A 21,052-nucleotide genomic window follows, 5' to 3' on the forward strand; every position below is an offset into this window, starting at 1 on the left:
TATTTTTCCAAAATTGAAAATGTGTGAATTGAAAAATTAGTAAGCATTCTCAATTAAAAATGTAGTTCACAACAATGCAGAATTCAGTTTCAAGTACCCGTGAATGATATTTAAAGGTGATACATTAAAATAAATAAAAGGACAAAGATATTTATTTAAAAAAATATTTACATATTAAATACATTTTTAGACCTATTGAATTTATTGGCTTTATGCAAAATTGTTAAAGTTCAGTTTCACAAATGCATATTTCCTTAAATTATAAAGAAATAATAACACCTCTAACAATCATAGACAATTTTTTTAGTTTTTTTTTTCAAAACTTAATTATGGTCTTAAAAATAAATATAAAAGTAATGAATAAATAACTATTGCTTTGGTATTTCAATTAAAACTAAGATCTTATTGTAAACTGAGTATTATTGTGTTCTGGAAAATCTGGTTTTTGGTAATTTGTACTTTTGTTATGTACATTTTAAGATTTTGACCAATAAATTTTTAATTTTCACTTATTACAGTTCTCAATGGATTTTGAATGACACAAACAGATAGGTTAACCCTTTTAAACCATCAGTAATTTAACTATCAAAAGTAGACAAATTGTGTACACCTATTATAACTAATTATATTTATATCTAGGTTTACCAGTAGGACTATTCTGTAACGATGTTTTGTATAACTCGAAAGTGCGAGTTACGAATTCACCTCTATCTTTCTCATTCTACAGTATCGTGTTAGACTGAGAGAGGTAGACGTGAATTCAAAACTCGCACTAGCAAATTATAAAAGCATCGTTACGTTATCGTAGAAAATTAAAAAACCTCACCAAGTTGCATTAAATTAACTTAACTTTCTTCTACTAGCGTAGAAACTAAGATTGCTATGAAATTTGTGGGAAAATGATTGTGGGCTTTAGCAAGGCTTTTATATTACTGTAGGCCTAGCATAAGTCAGCCATCAACGACATACCTCGTAAAGAAAATTAAACATATTGTCGAGCAATCACGGCGGAGTTGAAATATCGCTCTCTCCTTCGTCCCAAAGAAACGAAAGAGAGAACGCTATTTTGCGCAACCATTGACTGACATTTGTCTCGAGATATATCGAGGCACGCATCTCAGTTCAGGGTTTAATTTTAATCGCCGTATACACAAGTCCTGCTTCCCTGACCGTTCGGTAAGCATATCTGATCGGACGCGCAGTTGCCGTTTCTGATTTCGCAAACGTTCCGCTGGTCAGGGCAACGGTCCGGCGCCACCGCCACACCGTACAGTCTCCTGGACGCTATCGCCACAGGAACCTGACCTTTGACTTGCGTCGATTGATTGATGTACTCGATCTTTCGCCTGGAAATATATATTTTGTTTAGAATATGAAGAAGGTTACACCAAAAGGATCTATGGACAAGAAATAGGAACCCACAAAACATTGTGATACAATGCTGATATCTGGAACTGTATCATGTAAATAACAGTTTGCGGCTATAAAATACGCAATTACACACGCAAAATGAAAAGAAGAAAATTTTTATAATTACAAACCTACAACCAGAATACAGAAAACACCAGAATCCACGTCCAACCGTCATTATAAAGCACGGCATACACAGAGTGACAAATCGCTTGTGCGTGAAATTACACCAAAAAAGAGTAGTTTAAACGGCTTCATTCCTACGCGCGAACACACCTGGAATTTCTGTATTCTTAGTTTACAACATCAGAATGTTAAATAAAATCTACCAATTTGGACAACTAGTAGGCAAACTGATTAAAGAAATAATTCAAAAGTTTTGTCAGCTGTATATCAAAGATCAAATCCAATGTCTGGTAAGTGATGCTTTTTAGGCCTACCGTAGGTATTTAGTTAAAAAAGTTTTCCATTTTCCACAAAGATGTGGTACAGTAGATATATCTGTGAAATACGAACAAATATGTCAGCGTCTTGCATCAATAAAGTATGTATTACTCACGTTTTCCAATCTGTCCAATAGAAGGTGTCACCATTGATAGCAAGTCCGAAAGGATATGAACAATTCTCTGCGATGGTCACTCGTTCCATCGAGTGGATGCCGACGCATTTGATGGCGTGAAGTCCAGCGTCGCTGTAGCAGAGCCTGTCCCTCGCCCAATCGATGGCCAACGAGTTGGGCAGTTGGACGTCCAACTGGTTAAGGAACACCCCACGTTGGGTGCCGTCCATGTTCGCCCATTCGATCTTCGGCCCCAACCGATTCCAGTCAGACCAGAAAATTTTTCTGTAAGTATACAACAAGATTTTGAATTAGATATTTAACATGACTTTTATCGCAATACTATTTTTTATTCTTCACAAGTTAGCCCTTTACTACAATCTCAGCTGATGGTCATTGGTCAGTAATCATGTGCTGCAAAATAAATATTTGTTATATTTATAGCTTTCCAACACCGCCGTTTTAGCTAGCACGATCACATTAAACTAACGACTTCGAGAAATGGTTGCTATAACTTTATAATGTTACATCACTTTTCGAACGGACCATTGATGTTTGCCTCTGATGGTTCCAATCATGTGAATGATAGTGACCGGGACATTTCAAACTCACTTAGCACCGTCTTTCAAAACAATCAGTAGGTAGCACAGACGATCTTATTTTCGCTTTCGCTTTTGGGTTTAGTAGGTACAATTTTGTAATTTTGAAGTCGGTTCAATTATTATTAACTTACCCGATTCCTGGATGCACCGCAATACCTCGAGGGTTCAATATGCCATCTCTGTTGAACAACACCTTTCTCACTTTAGTATCAATATTGATGACTTCGATTGTTAACTTTTTGGAATCTGTCCAAAATATATTTCTGGCTTCCCAATCAACTGCTAATCCCTCTGGTGACTGGACGCCTGCAAAATATTTTTTTAAAGAATTAGCTCAACATGTAACTAGTCTGTATACCTACTTATTTGATAAATAGAAGAGAAAAGTTTAAATAATTTTTCCTGGCCTATCTAGACCCAGAATACGAGTAACCTTGCATAATTCAATCGCAATCGCCACGCTAAATCCAGGATGTAGGACTGCCTCCTAAGTTATGATAGATAGGTTGATATACAAACTTACCATTCGACAAGAACTCTTCAAATCCAGAACCATCATAAGACGTCCGTTTAATGGAATTAGCGCCAACGTCTCCCCAATAAACATTTCCCGCAAGGCAGTCGACATCTATTGCAACTGCAATTTGGTAAACAGCACTATTCAATGGGGTAACAAAATCTCTCGGCGACACTGTGAATGGCACGCGGTAAACTGACGCTCCCTCGCTCGTGACGAGGAAGTTGCCAGCTTCCCTCGAAACGAGATCGCAGTAGTCCCCACTGCCGTGGTACCCGTTGTTACATTGACATTCGTATGCATCCATCGTCTTTACACAAGTGGCGTGGATATCACACAGATTAATGTTGGTCCTGCAATCTGGTGTGCACGTGTAACCGTCTCCGATGTAGCCCTCGAGACAAGAGCAGGCGTAAGAATCGTTCTTGAGGACACATGCCGCGTTGACGCCGCACTCGTGGGTGACTTCGCACGTCAGCTGTCGCGGTTCACACTTCTCAATGCCCATACCTTCGTAGCCATCGTCGCATTGGCAGTAGCTCACTTGAATAGTCTCGTCGTACAAGCAGGTCGCGTGCTCCACGCATTTGGCGCCGCTGCACAGCTGAGCGTCAGGGACACACGCATCGCTCTGATCTTTAATGTATCCTTCGATGCATCTACACGTGTAATCCCCCGTGTTGGGATCGGGTTGGCATTCAGCGTTATTCTCGCAATCGGAATTGTTCGTACAACCGAATGTTACCGGCCTGCAAACGTAACCGTCTCCTTGGTAACCGAAGTCACACACACATAACAATTCGCCGGTGGCTGTGTCGATGCAATGTGCGCTCGGGCCACAGGCGCAACTCGGTCCAGTGCGCTCGATACACTCGTAGGCATCGCCTTCATAGCCCTCGGGGCAAACACACTGCCCTTGCCCCTGATCATTGGATAAGTAGGATTCCGGTGAGAATGAACAAATCGCATTTGGTGGACAATCTGTATCACTGTCGCACGTAACTGAAAGATGGTAAAAACATTTTAAATTATTAATTTAGGTACCTAATAACAAATATCTAAAGGTAAACTATATTCATCATTATATAAATAATGTCAATGCAGAGTCGTTCAGAGAAGAAATATGTCAGATATTCAAGAATGCATATTTCAGAAATAACTTAAGTTATACTCACTCGAATTGTCTTTCTTTTCCTCATTGTTATCGCCATTGTAATTGTCGATACGGCATAGATCATTGTCTCTATGTTTAAAACTGGAATATCCTGGAGGACATTGACACCCATAAGCATTGCAATTTGGCAGAACATAATCTTCATTATATTCGTTTTCAGTTGGAATTGGCGTGGTGGATTGTAAAGGTAATATGTCATAAGGTTCAGTCACATCAGCCACTGTCGTTGTATCGATAAAGGTTTCAGTGGTTGAATAAACGTATATGCAAGTATACCCGTCACCTACGAAGCCAGGGTTACATTGGCACCGAAGATTATTGGAGCCATCAGCTGATCCACAATAAGCGTACGGTGAACAATTGCTGCACGCGTTATCATAACATCTTTGTCCATCTCCAGTAAACCCAGGATTACACAAACATATAGCTTCTTCTGCAGGATTATCGATACATTGTGCGTTTGGGTCACAAACCTTGTTTCTACACCGAGACACTTGATTGCAACTGACGCCGTTCCCTTCGTATCCGCTTTTACATTTACATTCAAAAGTGCCATCGTGGTTATAGCAATCAGCGTTGGTATCACAATTGTGTGTTCCAGCTTCACATTCATCAATATCTACACACATGCTTACTTTGCCGTAGTAGATGCTAGTGTAACCCGATTGACAGACACATGTAAAAGTATCCCCTTGTGCGACACATGTGCTGTGGGGAGAACACTCTTCATTCCCTGCTATACATGGATCTTCCCGTCCAATATCTCGAATTTTGTTACTGGTTCCATATCTTATAATGTTCTCTCTGGGTTCGTAGCCTAGATAATTCTTAAAAACTTTCAATGTCATTGGTGGATCTTCTGATGGCGGAGCAAATTTACAAGGGTTGTATGCAAAAGTTTGTGTTACTCTCTGTACGTACTTTTGACCTGTAGTTCTATCAGAAAATGTACGATCTGATGCGCTGTTTAATTGACCAGGTTCAATTATAGTGTACTGCTCTTCATATTCTAATATTTCAAGTCTGGATCCGGGACTAATACGTGGTAAGGTCCCACGTATATCTGTATCCAAAGCAATCTGATCGAATACATCTTGGCCAATGTATTCTTGAGTAATAGTTATTCTATCATTGGTTTCGGGGAAATATATTTGTGCTGTATGATTGAAGACTCCTCCTGTCAATTGGTATCCATTTTTGGCAGAGCCAGATGGTTTCGCGAAAAGCCATCCTGGTACTCCACCTAGAACATTTAAAAGTTGCAAGCTGCCACCCAAACTGCTCGGTGCTTGAGATAGAGCCGTGTATGATCTGCCATCGGCGACGACAACATATGCTTGTATGTCGACATCATTCAAGCTCTCGTTGTTAATGACTCCATTAAGTTTTCCGTGCACTCTTATCGGTAGGTCGTTTTTGATACAAGTTTTTCCGTTTCCATAAAAGCCCTCGTTGCATTGACAGCAGATGCCAGCTTGGTAGTCGACGCATCTCGCTTGCAGGTGACACACGCTGGGGCCGCTTTGTGCGCAAGTTTTAGATTCTTCCTCCACTTCAACTTCATATTGATCGTACTGATCGGGTACTGCTATGAGGCCCTCCCTTGGTATGTTTCCTACCCGAAATACGTATTTTCCAGGTTCATGAGTATTCGACCAACTGTGAAGGAAAACATACTAGATTATTCATGATAATTAATTAATTAAAATATATAATGAAATATCTTAACTCGGGTTTAAATACTTACGAAACTATGTTTCTAATTTGATGACTTCCAGAACCTCTTAGGGTAAAAAGACGACCGTCTTCAGCTACAAAGCCAGCCTGGGCTTTCGCATCAGGCAACTCTCCTGGGGGCGTCTCTCGCTGAATCCACTGAATTTCTCTCTCCGGATATAAGATCTCTACAAAACTCTCTGTGCCGTTGCTAATTACGGCAACTTGGAAAGTATTTTTCTTGTCATACCACTGTTGCTGTTTGTAAGAATACGTCACTTCAACCCAGCTGGCTATAAAAACGCTGATCGGTTTGAAATCGTAGTATTCGTGAAAGTTGTTTTGTATACTCTCTTCTGCTTTTCGTAGGACGTAAGATTCGTTTGTTTCCCGGAAGTACACCGCACCTGACTCTGAAGTGTCGACATTGGTGTAGAAGGCAGCTATCGAGGGGTATGGCAGAGGGAACTCTGCGTTGAGGAAAGTGGGTATATCAGACCTGAATGATAGCACTCCGTAATTGTTGACCTGAAAGCCACGGAGAGAACAAATGTTATATTAGAAGAGTAGAAAATATGGAGCAGTAATTAATATTAAAAATAATACTATAGAGTTGAGGGAACAAGCTAATGATTCACGCGCGTGATCATCACGGATAACGCATCTGATAACTTTAATTAGATGACCATTTCCCATAATAGAGCAACATAAAGGTATCATCATCAGCGGCCTACTCCAGGCCTCTCTCCTTATGTGAGATGGGATATAGGTTAGTCCCACTAGGCTGCCTGCACTTAGGCCTGTTAATAGTGACCGGGATGGGACCAACGGCTTTCTTTATACCAATCTCCACGGAACGTTGTTTGTGAGGGTCATAGGCTATATTATATTTCGGTATTCCCACAGAAACGGAAACTACGCTTTTGAAACCACGGGGTGTGTGCAGTAAAGAATATATTGTGTTTGTAATACAATTCATATGAATGTGCTTAATCGGCATTTCGATACGTTTCTTACGTAACACACTATAATAATTATATTACATAGTGTTTTATCTTTGACGATTAGACACTTGTAGGTACGCCGTCGCCTATGACCCGAGACTGATAACAATAGGTACCAGTAGGTATGCTTGTATTGCTTAGAAGTAACCTCACACAGAGGTTCAACATTTTAGTGATAAGATGGGACCAATTTTACTGAATGTGCGATGTTCGGTAATAGTTTCTTTTACTTTCATTAAGCCGTGATAGCCCAGCGGGCATGACCTCTGCCTCCAATTCCGGAGGGTGTGGGTTCGAATCCGGTTCGGGCCATGCACCTAAATAACATCGAAAAGGAAAAACATCGTGAGGAAACCTGCATACTAGAGGATTTTCCTTATTCTTTGCGTGTGTGAAGTTTGCCAATCCGCATTGGGCCACCGTAGTGGACTATTGGCCTAACCTCTCTGATTCTGAGAGGAGACTCGAGCTCAGCAGTGAGCCGAATATGGGTAGATAATGATGATGATCATGATGACTTTCATTAAGTACTTAATGATTGTTACCGATTAAACTAATATTAGGTACTAGCAGATGCCCTCGACTGCGTACGCGTGAACCAATTATTATTTTTCGGGATAATAAGAAGAGTTGTCAAAACCTCTATCTTCCAGTGAAAGTCCCATTAAAATCGGTTCACTTGTTCCAGAGTTGACCGTGACAAACAGAAAGAGACAGACAGAATTTTTAAAAAAAGCTTGATTATGTAATATACTTAGTATTGCGTAATAAAAATGCACTTGAAAAAACACAGTTATCTTGAAATCGCAGACAAACACTTCAATTTTCGTTATACGCTATACCTAGTTAAAAGTAAATTCATCAAATCTGGGCCCAGAAATGTATAAACATGGTCGGTCTTTTTCTCGGAACTAATAATATTTTATAGCCTGACTGAGGATTGAACCCAGAACTTTAGAATCCGAAGCCCCATAGACCAACCACTGTATTACACTTATTAATCTTATATGAATGATATGCAATGGGCAATGGGCGGGGCACATAGTTCGAAGAGCCGATGGACGTTGCGGTCCGAAACTGGAATGGCGACCCCGCACTAGTAAGCGTAGTGTTGGCCGACCTCCCACCAGGTGGACTGACGACATCAAGCGAGTCGCAGAGATTCGCTGGATGCAGGCGGCTCAGTATCGTGATGTTTGGAAGTCCCTAGTCCCTACAAAAGGCCTATGTCCTGCAGTGGACTTCCATCGGCTGATATGATGATGATGATGATGATGATAATTGAATAAAATATTATTAAGAGGTCGTAGAACTTATTCAGCGCTTACACGTGTTGAATGAATCGTAAGTTAAAATCCGGCTAACCTATCGAACTGGGGCACTGACCGAAACTTAAAACAATATCTATTGTTTTCACTAAATTAGGTAAACAAGAATTAGGTAGGTACAGTAATTAATATGATAATAGAACTCGACCGCGAGCCAGTGGCGGATTTACGAACATGCCGCCAGTAGGCTGTTAAATTTTTGTCTCCTACTGACCTCTGAAATTCGCTTCCCTACTCCGATTTTTTATATACGTATATATAGACAAGAGTATTTAGGTTAGAACAGTTTAGTACTAATTGTAGTATCTATACTAATATTATAATATTATTGTATGTTTGGATGAACGCGCTAATCTCAGGAACTACTGGTCCGATTTGAAAAATTATTTCAGTGTTAGATAGCCCATTTATCGAGGAAGGTTATAGGCTATATGTTATTACCGTATTCTTATGGGAACGGGAACCACGCGGGTGAAATCGCGCGGCGTCAGCTAGTTTTACTATATGTACCTATACTATGAAAAAATACGTACAGTACTTGAAGAATATTAGTAAAATTTTCAACACTCTAAGTATAATTAAAGAGTGTTTTCTTTATTTCTGTAAGATAAAATGTTTTGGGCCAAATTTGCCGCCCCACAAAATCTGCCGTCATAGGCTTCACCCTACTCAGCCTACTCAGCCTACTGCTAAATCCGCCACTGTCGCGAGCCAAGTAACGCGGCACATCAGCACAGAATAAAGCATCAGTCTATCAGTCTATCAGTCATCAGTCTATCAGTCATCTACGTACTCGCAAAATTGTAAAACATTATTTAGGTACTAGCGGAAACCCGTGACTTCGTCCGCGTGGAATTTAGATTTACAGTTTGTGTTTTGCTCACCAGCTCTCCTCTATCTTCTAGTGATAGTCAAATCGATTCAGCATTTTCAAAGAATAAACACAGACAGACAATCTCCGACCGACTTTTTATGAGGACCACTGTTAGCGACCGAGCCTTGGTCGCTAACTGTGGGCTGCGGCCCTTATAATACAAATACAACCTTTAAGTTTGACATGTCTATTGTACCCTAAAAGCGTAAGCTTTTAGGGTTGTCTGTTCTGTGATTGCACCTACCTATGTTTGTTATTAGTGGTTAGATTTTAAACGAATATTTTTCTTTGAAAGCTGACGTGGTATGTTCATTTATCGTGGTGTTAAGCACATAACATAAAGCACTTAAGCTACACTTAGGCGGATGATAAGTAGGAAACTTAAAGTTAAAATTACAAGGGTCCCAACTAGGGTTGCCAGGCAATAAAATGCAAAGGCCGGACTTCGCACTATATAAGGCCGGACATTTTGCCCTAAAAGCCGGACATGTTTTTTTTATTGCCAAACTTATTGTTTTTACAGCTGGGCTGTTGAAAAAAGTATTTATACGTGATGTAATGTGTGTAAAAGATGGAGTGTGCCAGATATATGCATATTCGATATTTATTAAAAGATGGACATAATATTTATAATAAAAAAATTTGGTTACGAATTTGAAATGTTTATTAAGTTACCGAGAATCGCCACTCTGACAAAAAGCCGGACAAAAGCCGGACAGGCCGAACATGTACATATTTGGCCGGACGCGACCGCAAAAAGCCAAACATGTCCGGCTAAAGCTGGCTGGTCCTGGCAAGCCTAGTCCCAACACTTCAGGGTTGAGTTATCCATCGATTCGTAAGTTAAAAATCTAACATCCCCAGTTTACTAACAACAGCGTCAGAGAGATAACGAGAGAGATAAGAGAGAGAGCCGAAAAATTAATCGCAAATTGCACATTTTTGCAATGCGTGCGAGCTGCGATAGTGTATTTGGTGCAGCGGACGGAAGAGCTGTGGGCGGGCAAGGCGTATCGGTCACTGACTGTTCAATCCTCGAAAACAACAGATTACCTATCGCCTAAACGTACACAGCTGCACAGTTGAGATAAAACAACTTTGCTGAGCCAGCAACTTTACAGAAGTTCACCAAATACAGCAGGGGCGTAGCTACCACCGTATTAATGACTAGCTGAAGCCGCGCGGTTTCCCGTTTCAGTGGGAATACGGGAATAATATGTAGCCTATAACCTTCCTCGATAAACGGGCTATCTAACACTGAAAAAATCTTTCAAATCGGACCAGTAGTTCTTGAGATTAGCGCGTTCAACCAAACTAAAAACAAACAAATTCTTCAGCTTCATAATATTAGTACGTATACGGGGTCCGCCTGACGGGGCCCCTTAGGTGTGAAAGGAAAAATTTGTAAAGTGTTATCCACAATCTCACCTAATCTGGTGTTTCCCGGAGAATGTCATAAAGAAGTGTAAAGTTCACTTCAGAAATGATAAAAGTAAAAAAACCCGTTTTTTCTCGAGACTTGCACCCAAAAGTTGGAAACATCATCTATACTTATAACAAATCTGTAGAGAGGTCAATTCTGTACATGAAATATATTTCCAAAATAACTATCAAGGGTGATTAGTCGTCGATACTAATGCCAAAACTGCAATCAGTAAAAAATTGTCTGTCTGTCAGTCTGTATGTTCGTTATAGAAACATTAACTACCCGACGGATTTTAACGAAACCTGGTACCTACAATTATTCTTCATACTCCTGGGCAGGTTATAGTATACTTTTCATCATGCTGCGATCAATAGGAGCAGTGAAGGGAAATTATAGTAAAAAGGGGAAAAGTTACTCGATTTTTACAGCGATACTACTGGAAGGACTGGATTAAAGAGGTCTAAAGGCGGACGAAGTCGCAGGCGTCCGCTAGTCATACATAAAATTCACATGTTTATCTTAAACGAGCATTATTTTGTGAGAATTCTTTACCCTTCATTTGGGGCCCACAAGCAATTTCGATACAGGTCATGTGATCAAGATCTGTCATTCCCATACATTTTTCTAGTTTTCGAAGCGTTAGCGATCGTAGAAAGAGAATCGACGTGCCACTTGGCTAGGATGCCAGGGTCCCTCCAAGGCACGCTACGACACTTTTTATCAGCAAAACTTTACAGTACCTAGTCCTAGTAGGTATGCGTCAATATCTCTTGAAAGTAAAAGACATTCCGCATTTTGACGACTAGTAGCTCAGACGAATTATATAGGGATCTGCCTCGCTCGACGTTACCCCTCTGTCGAAGTATAAGATCAATGATCTAACTCGTTTATAAAGATTGTTTCTATAGATTCGATGTTTCATTGTTGTAATCGTTTTTGTCATGTATAGAGCTCCCTAAAAACAAGCACAACACAGCTACTTTGGGACTAGATAGATCCTAATAAATAGGTATTTATTTGTTACAAGATAACTACTTCAAATATAATATTAATTAAAATATTAAAGAAAAAATTTAAACATAAAAATACTCCAAAGATGTAAGAATGAAATGGGTGCAGAACATATTTAGTTCTTTGGTACAATGGCACCAAAAATAAAATGCAATAATTTTGTCAGTACTTGCGTAGGAATTTCCCAAAATAATTTCGTTGTTGATGTCCGTTGATGCATTCTGTTGTGCTGCACAGTGCCAATTTTAAAATAGTCACATTCATATTTACTACCCAGTACCCACACCCATATCATTAGAGTGTATTTTTTTTTATTCTTTACAAGTTGGCCCTTGACTACAATCTCACCTGATAGTAAGTGATAATGTAATCTAAGATGGAAGCGGGCTAACTTGTTAGGAGGAGAATGAAAACCTACACTCCTTTCGGTTTCTACACGACATCGTATCGGAACGCTAAATCGCTTGGCGGTACGTCTTTGTCGGTAGGGTGGTAACTAGCCACAGCCGAAGCCTCCCACCAGCTAGACCTGAACCAATTAAGAAAACCTCAATCGGTCCAGCTGGGGATCGAACCCAGGACCTCCGTCATTGAATCAACCGCGCATACCACTACGCCACGGAGGCCGTCAAAAATTCAATGTATTCAGAAAAGCTTTACTTTTATAGGTAGATAGGTTTTCCAAGCGATCCCCTTCTTCCATTAAGAGGGCTCCCTGGCTTTTAATTAGACCATCTGGCCTATTCACTAATTAGGTCTAAACAACCTACAGTTCTACTACTGTATGATATCTACCAGCAGGCTAATTCACTATCTTTGACGTATGCTATAAACACCGCAGTGCCGCAGTTTAACGCCATCAATGCCAAAAAATGCTGGTCTTTGCTTGATCGACTACAACTTTTTCTAAGCGTAAATTTTGATTTATATATAGATATGTATAAAAATGAGCTGAGATAACCCAGTGGACATGACCTCTACCTCGGATTCCGCAGGGTGTGGGTTCGAATCCGGTCCGGGGCATGCACCTCCAACTTTTCAGTTGTGTGCATTAAATATCATGTGTCTCAAACGGTGAAGGAAAAACTTCGTGAGAAACCTGCATACCAGAGAATTTTCTTAATTCTCTGCGTGTGTGAAGTATGCCAATCCGCATTGAGCTAGCTTGGTGGACTATTCGCCTAACTCTTCTCATTATGAGAGGAAACGCGAGCTCAGCAGTGAGCCATATATGGGTTGATAATGATGATGACAAAAATTTGCATTTTGAACTCGAAAACACTTCGATTCAGGGATTGAGATATACGAACAGATTTTCGATTAGACCAATCATAAGACTTTACACTGTGGGATAAACGATTAAAAAAATACTTCCCACTTTACTTGTAGTAGAGAAAGTAACGTCAAAAAAAAAAAAAATTCTTCAAGCTTAACAGTTTATATAGCTACTTGTGCTAATATAGATAGGTACAGTTTAGTAGTCTTTGAGATAAACCGCGTACAGATAAATGGTTCCTTGTTCCTACGGAACCCCAAAAACTAATAAGTACTCACGTAAATGGACTCGTACGTCTCCCCGAAGAACACAATGGGTACTTTGAGTGGTATCTCGGGGGAGGAGACTTCAGCGCCACGCGGAAGCCTCTGGTCCACACCCTGTCCATGGGGGTAGAACTGGTCGCGCGTCACCGCGACGCAGCCACTTAGCAGCAAAAGCACTGCGCCGCCCGTCCACATCGCTACACGTCCCATATCGCACTACACCACCCAGCACCCGATAACACTTGCCCGGTTCACACAGAGCACTTTTTTGTAGACGCTCCCGAACCGAAATTCCCAGATAAGTGTTTAACAAACAGTGAAAAAAAAAACAATTCGATGTTGCTAATAGGTAATTACGAGAAGTTGTTTCAATAGATATTTATTTGTAAGTACAAAAAAAAATGAAGATTTTTGCTTATTTTTTGGAGAGTCGTGCTATCACATTCACTACGTATTTAAATGGACGGACGTTTAGTTGCCTTTTTGGGCAAAATAAAATAATAACTAACTAAGTAATTAGATGTTTATTGTAATTATGTAATTACTTAGTACCTATGTAGCGTTAAATAGATGTTTTGATTCGGTTTACTTTGTTTAAACTCATTAGTTAAATGTACTCATTAACCTTTTATTGATGGATCTAACGAGGTATTATCTAGAAATATTTTGTAGGAGACGGAAAGAATTAAAGTGAAGAAGAAATGCTTTATTGCTCACAAAAAATACAATTATAAATAAAACATTAAAAATGAGTAATTCAAACTTTGCATGCAAAGGCGGCCTTAGTACTGCAATCTCTACGAGGCAACTTCTGACGAGAGGACTTGTGAGAAAAAAGTGTATAGTGGTTTTGGGTCGATCCCTAGAACCATTCTTATAGTCATAAATACTAATAACACTGACTTTAGGGTGGGAAAGGGAAATTTAGTCAGGTTTTTTCCCTATACCAACATAAGCTGGACATCTAATAATGGTACGAAACAAAACATTATCTCCCTGAGCCCGCCAACCCGATCATTGTACCTACTAGATCATCATTATACAAAATCATTGTATAGACATAGCTTGGCAACTTCGTTCGAAACACTCCCATAGTCCGCGCGGGCCGGGGGGCGTATAGCGATGACTGAAAAACACACGATTGATGCACTTTTGACGGCCTCCGTGGCGCAGCGGTGTGCGCGGTGGATTTACAAAACGGAGGTCCTGGGTTCGATCCCCGGCTGGGCAGATTGAGATTTTCTTAATTTGTCTAGGTATGACTGGTGGGAGGCTTCGGCCGTGGCTAGTTACCACCCTACCGGCAAAGACATACCGCCAAGCGATTTAGCGTTCCGGTTTAGCGTAGAAACCTGGGCGTGGATTTTCATTCTCCTCCTAATAAGTTAGCCACCGCTACCTACGCTACCTTATTAGGAGGAGGATGAAAAAAATAAAAAAACTTTTCCGCAGTCACGATTTCACACCCGCGCAGTCTTTCCCCCCGTCGCCCGCATATCATGGGAGTGTCATCAACGAACTTGCCAGCCTATACCTACTAATATCTAGCACTTTAGAATGTTATTATAATGTCCTGCTAGTCTATTCACTAAAAGCCTACGTATAGCCTAGCAAACAAAGTCACATTCACATTTATAAAATTACTTAGTTGGGATATTATTAGATGACTAGCTGACGCCGCGCGGTTTTACCCGCGTGGTTCCCATTCCCGTAGGAATACGGGGATAATATATACCTTATAGCCTTCCCCGATAAATGAGCTATCTAACACTGAAAGAATTTTTCAAATCGGACCAGTAGTTCATGAGATTAGCGCGTTCAAACCAACAAACTCTTCAGCTTTATAGTATTAAGTATTGATTTACCTATTGACACTGCAATTGCAGTGATTTTCCGTAAGTTATTTGTAGCATGTTTAAGAATATTTTTTTTTGTTCTAGGGGACGTTATTTAAAAAAAAACGTATAAAGGTATAACTCTGGTGTTTAATTACTCTGTCAATAAAGGGCTGTAAAACAGTTTAAAATTAAACTCGAAACCCTATCTCAAAGAACGGTTAACAGTTACGGTTACAACAGTTCAGTTAAATGTGATTTGGGTTAATATCTTTTTGCGGCGACTTTGAGACCGTTTCAGTCTGTTTGAAAGGGAAAAATTTACGCCTTCGCGGAGTGCTATAAACTGGCAGTTAGATTTAACACATTTGCTTTGGATTGCGACATTCATGGTTTTAATTTGATGGCTAGATAAATCTATTCTTTTTTAGGGTCATAATAAATAGGCTTGCATTTAACCACGATCTCACCTAATGGTAAGTGTAGACTGTAGATGTAGCCAAAAATATGGATAGAGGTATTGGGATCCTAAGAGTCTTTATGGCAGAAATTTAAAGAAATGCCACATGAAGGCACGTCTCTCAATGAGTAGGTACAAAGTTTTGATAATTTTGTAAAATGTTGATAAGCAAAAAAGCTTAGGGTTCTTCTTCTCGGACCAAGGCAATTTTAAGATTTCGACTTAAATTATCGCCATTAAATCATAACTTGACATTTCAAAAGTGCTTGTAAACTAAGCTTAATTGAAATAATGAATTTTGAGTTTGAAAGTAAATTACGCTTGCCTAAAAGATTTAAAGATGCCTATTAACTCTTGGCTTAAGGATGCCCAAGTTGTAAGAATCAGGAAAAGGACTTCGGAAGAGAGTTCAATACCTAGCCCACTAGCCATGCGTACCTAACTAACTAAACCTAAAAAAAAGAAAAAACAGTGGTAAGCTAACCATCAGTAGATTCAATATGAACGGTTCATTAACGGTTTTAAAATAGACTTCATTCAAATGAACAATTATTTTTAGTTTGTTTTAAAGAATTGATAATGTTAATTATGTAGTTAACAAAAACAGTATCAAATTTGAGGGAAATTAGCGAGTCGTTATCTGTAGCGGTTCACAAGTCAGAGTAATGACCAGCATGCACATAAAGGAGGTGTTTCATTGTTATGTGCGCATGGCCATGTTACTCGATATTTTTTTTATTCTTTACAAGTTAGCCCTTGACTACAATCTCACCTGATGGTAAGTGATGATGCAATCTAAGATGGAAGCGGGCTAACTTAGGAGGAGGATGAAAATGCACACCCTGTGTGAACCTAGTAGGTAGTAAAAGTCGGTCAACACTATGCTTTCCGGTGAGGGTTTACCATTCCAGCTGTTGTATTGTGTACGCCCTAAATTATTGCTCCTATTAAATGTGACAACACTGTTTACTTTTTGCACTCTGGCAACTCTCTGTCGAGATGTCACTCTCTCTTTTTTACCTGTAAGTCATCGCCATGTCTTAGCTAATATTTTTCTCCAAATTATAAATTACATTAATTGTTATATTTTATAAATGTTAAATATTATTACATAAATGTGATTCAAGGTCAACAAGAAGTTTTATTGTCTATCTGCCCCCGTGCCAAATTAGAACACCAGCACCATGGGTCACCAACGTCCATCGGCTCTTCTAATTATGTTCATCTAATGTGAACAATGTGAACCAAAAAACACCAATTCAATGCATAGGACAGCGATCATGGTATTTTGAATTGTTATGCGTAATTTTAACCAATAGGTACAATCGAAAATCGCGGTATCGATTTCGAGCAACAGGGAAACGACGTGAAAATAGACTTACACCAAAAAATCGACCAAATATGGCAATTTACATATCACAAAAAGTCCACGTTGGTGCTAAACCAGCGACCAACGTACAGTGGCTCTGCAATGTAATACCGCCTTTACAAATATTATGTCTCGTATCTTGGTGATACGATTTTCCTTATAGAAATATCAATACAATAATTAGAAATTTAATTTGTGTTTCGTTGTGCTAATACACAACGAGCGTGTAGTTCGTTGTGTAATTGTATGCCCGTTAACTTAGGTGTTAAAAGCCTCCACCATAACCTTTAGTCCAGACCACGGCAATATCGCTTGGCGGTAGAAATAAACGTAGTAGGGCTTGTACATATGTTTTCTGTGGTAGGTCTGCCCCGGACGAGTTTTGTCATTGTCACAAATAAGTCCAGGTAGAGTTTTAGGAAAGAAGTCCCGCGGCTAAAACCTGAACTAAAATAGACAGCGCCTTACTTAAATGACAATAAGACCGCGATTACCAAATGACAATGAGCGCCATTTAGACAGTCGCTCCTCGTCTGGAGGACTTCTTTCATGAAAAGGACTTTACCTACTTACTACAAATATAAAAAGAAAAAGTTTAAAAAATCCAACTACGTAATAAATGTACCTATTTAAAACCCAAGCTAAAAAATGAGGAAAAAATCAAAAAAAAAGAATGAAAGACCCGTGATTCCGGCGGGCGTGGGTTCGAATCCGGTCCGGGCATATATCTCCAACTTTTCAGTTGTGTGAATTTTAAGAAATTAAATATCATGTGTCTCAAACTGTGAAGGAAAACATCGTGAGGAAACCTGCATACCAGAGAATTTTCTTAATTCTCTGCGTGTGTGAAGTCTGATACATATTTCACGTGCAAAAATATCTGCCTAAATCCGTGAATTTATATTGCAAAGAATGCAAGTGTCCCTGGCATCTTGCCCTCGCGATAATGCGAACAAATCTTTTAATACTAGCAAACGCCCCGCAGTTTTACTCTCATAGGTACGGCAAAGACGTGCTGCCAAACGATTTAGCGTTCCGGTACGATGTGGTGTAGAAACCGAAAGGGGTGTGGACTATCATCCTCCTCCTAACAAGTTACCCTGCTTCCATCTTAGATTGGATTAACACCAGGTGAGATTGTAGTCAAGGGCTAACTTGTAAAGAATAAAACAATGTATGTAAGTACATGTTCCTATATTTTTTATCAAAGTTTGCTTCAAACTATTTTTAAGAATTGCTGGAAAATTAATGGAATGGAAAAATGGAAAAGCAGTTTCCTGGATAGTGACTTTAACCCTCGCTAACTCTGAACGAGGCAGTCGGTGTAGGCATCAATTAATAATCATATCATAACCTCTGTATATAATAAGAGATAAATTAAAAAAAAAACTATAGCGTAAGTAAAACAAAGCAATTTCGTGACCTTTACGCGATATCGCTATCACGGACGGCATTACAATTCGTAACAATGCTGACATATCAAAATTATTTTAATAGAAATTATGCATTTGTAACAAAGTACCTACATACTTACGTATTGTGATGTAAGTTTACAAATAAGCAATATTGAATAATGATAATATAATCGATATAAATAGGACAGTAGGTTAGCAGGGGTATCATACCACAACTTTAACTTTAAACCAATAACGTACGAAAATTTGGAGCAATGGCATCTAAGGTCATATTTGTGTTCTGCCTGCAATTGGCAATAATGAAGGTATGTATAATATTAATTATTTTTTATCCATTACAGACAGTAACAAGTAGGTTTGACTAAACGAAACTTTCAGAGTTCTGTAGGTATCTAAAAAGTTACAAACCTCAAAAGTATAATAGTTAATTGACTAACAGCTAAACCACGCGGCTTCATTAGTGGACTAACAATAAATATTACCGGAATACCAACCCCAAGTTTCTCTATAAGCTTAGACGACCTACTGGCATACTCACTATTTTGGTCAACCAAATCAACTAGATGAACTTGAAACCCATCCATCCATATGTTATCCATCGACCAGTATGTGTATGTTATCCACCAGTAGATAACATACACACACAGATATTTGTAACATATAATTTCAATTTCCAATAAGTCAATTAGCATACGTCAAAGATAGTGAATTAGCCTGCTGGGTGTTTATGGCACGGTGACAGTAGACGGCTCTATGCCATTCATTGGCACTGTGAGCCTTGCTGGAGTAATACCGGCCGCCGGTACAGGCACAGTTATGTACAACTGTTGCAATAGTGACCGCTGCCAGATCTTCCTCGATTTCTATGAGTATGTTTGTTTGTCTTCCCATACTAACTTAATTAGATATGAGACGTGGGTGGTAGCCGGTTTCAAGAGTACAGATCCTCAATTATTTTAGATTTTATCCAAGTAAAAACATTTTATTTATATATTTTGTAATGGATCTCATGAGAAATACTTCGCGAGTTTCATGGCAACAATTTGCAAGGGACCTTTAAAGTTTGATTAATATAATTGGACTAATAATTTTTTTTTTCAAAGCCCAGGGAAAATAAAAAAAAATGCTTGGACAGTTGCGGATCTGGAATTTTGAAAACTGCTACCTATCTTCTAAAAAAAATCTTTGTTATTTCTTTCAATTCACCACGGTCAAATCTCTATAATTGCCTAACGTACCTTGGGCTGACAAACTTACAGCTTTAATAAAATGTAGAAGTTTATCATAGATTCTAACCAAAATCTTGACAAAATCGATCCTACTATTTTTTCTCATCTCTTAATAAAATTATACCAAAAGTTATAAAGCTGGTTAAAACTAAATTACGAATTATAAACTTATTTATTTGTAACATGTAATTAATTTTTTTTACAGTATACTCTCGCTCAATGTATCCCCATGGCCACCGTGCCAGAACCGTGCGGCTTTACAAGTGGACTGACAATGAACATGCCCTGGATACCATCCCCGAGCTTCTCTATAAGCTCTGACGACCTGGGTGTTTGCGGCACGGTGACAGTATGCGGCTCTATGCCATTCCTTGGCACGGTCAGCCTTGCTGGAGAAATACCGGCCGCCGGTCAAGGCACGGTTATGTACAACTGTGGCAATGGTGACGTTGGCATTGTGAGCGAAACAATACATTCTGGCATGGCTGCCCCGATGGGCATTTGTTTCTGATCTGCGTAATTTTTAATTATTTATATTGTTTTGAGTTAAATAAAACTTCTAACGTTTAAAATGGTTTTTTATTGTGTTTCAAGTTGCCAAACAAATATGATGATAGTATTTCTTGGAAGTTTTAAATATCATAAATCGGCTGTTCATAACAGTAAGGCACAAATAATTTTGCATTGCAATCATGTTATAGTTTTAAATATATACAAAATAAATAAACAAACAATAAAAATCAAGTTTCAATCTTTGAGCTAGTATTATCATTTTATAATATATACTACTGTCACAAGATTTTCGTTCTTAATTCTACGAGAAAGGGAATGTTAGCCGTTTTCTAAATGATATTTTTTAAAACTGTTAATTTAAAAATGTTTATTTTTTATTGCAATGAAACAAATATGTAATACCCAAATTATTTATTAGGTACAAGTCTCAAAATAAAACAATAAAATGAAAATATACTTACTTAATAAAGTATGACATTCAAAACAAAAATAATAAATTGAGTAATAAAGTATGACATTTAGAGAAGATGCAACAAGAGTATCAGTATGCCAGTATGCCAGTATGAGCTGCATACCGGTTGGAGTATTGTAGTAAGGCGGTGAAGGACGGTAAGATACGGGCAACGTTTACGTTTTACGCATAACAATTGCCATCATTCTGGTAACACCATTCAGGCTCGATGGATTCAGCCTTGATTCCCATACGAACTAGACGCTCCCTGCGAACAAATCGTGCTAAGGTCATCATCATAGTATTTAACATCAACTTATTTTAATGGCTAATGCAAGGCACAGGCTTACATAATATCTAAATAGAAATTAACATGATTCGGTTTTTTGTCTGCTAAATTAGGAACATACAGCAGATATACTACGTTAAAACGCTGCCAGAGGTCAGGAACTCCGTTCGTGTGAAAGTCTGGTTTCACAAATCCCGAGAGTACTAGGGATTTCTTCATTAAAAATTCAAGTAAAATCGGTTAGGTAGTTACGGCCTGAAGTGACAAACTTATTACAAACACACTTTCGCCTTTATATTACTAGTGTGATGTTAATACGATCGAGATT

The 21,052-nt window shown here is 38.9% G+C and overlaps 3 protein-coding genes across 5 annotated transcripts in view; 1 reads left to right on the forward strand and 2 right to left on the reverse strand.

The window, feature by feature from the left end:
* Positions 1-130: 130 nt before the first annotated feature.
* Positions 131-13,381, reverse strand: LOC112049571 (nidogen). The gene is made up of 7 exons (XM_024087515.2): positions 13,176-13,381; positions 6,010-6,506; positions 4,264-5,921; positions 3,095-4,090; positions 2,703-2,877; positions 1,970-2,254; positions 131-1,346 (listed from the first exon to the last, which is right to left on the reverse strand). The coding sequence occupies exons 1-7, from the start codon at positions 13,371-13,373 to the stop codon at positions 1,136-1,138; spliced, it is 4,020 nt and encodes a 1,339-aa protein (XP_023943283.2). The 5' UTR covers positions 13,374-13,381; the 3' UTR covers positions 131-1,135.
* A 1,672-nt stretch (positions 13,382-15,053) lies between these two features.
* On the forward strand, positions 15,054-20,043 carry LOC112049568 (chorion class B protein M2410-like). Of its 2 annotated transcripts, none has more exons than XR_008251100.1 (2): positions 15,054-15,474; positions 19,677-19,815. XR_008251100.1 is itself a non-coding variant. In XM_024087511.2 (2 exons), the coding sequence occupies exons 1-2, from the start codon at positions 18,497-18,499 to the stop codon at positions 19,980-19,982; spliced, it is 357 nt and encodes a 118-aa protein (XP_023943279.1). In that variant the 5' UTR covers positions 18,237-18,496; the 3' UTR covers positions 19,983-20,043. The 2 variants fall into 2 exon arrangements, 1 of the variants encoding a protein (XP_023943279.1); XM_024087511.2 differs by lacking the exon at positions 15,054-15,474 and adding an exon at positions 18,237-18,547 and having other exon boundaries at positions 19,677-20,043.
* Positions 20,044-20,380: 337 nt separating this feature from the next.
* LOC112049569 (chitooligosaccharidolytic beta-N-acetylglucosaminidase) overlaps positions 20,381-21,052 on the reverse strand; it is a 34,519-nt gene continuing 33,847 nt past the window's right edge. For both annotated transcript variants that reach the window (XM_024087512.2, XM_052883595.1), the window contains exon 16: positions 20,381-20,703. In XM_024087512.2, the coding sequence (XP_023943280.2) occupies positions 20,619-20,703 (85 nt within the window). In that variant the 3' untranslated portion in view covers positions 20,381-20,618. The remainder of the gene's footprint in view (positions 20,704-21,052) is intronic.

Source organism: Bicyclus anynana, chromosome 9 (assembly GCF_947172395.1).
Source record: "Bicyclus anynana chromosome 9, ilBicAnyn1.1, whole genome shotgun sequence".
Classification (NCBI taxonomy): domain Eukaryota; kingdom Metazoa; phylum Arthropoda; class Insecta; order Lepidoptera; family Nymphalidae; genus Bicyclus; species Bicyclus anynana.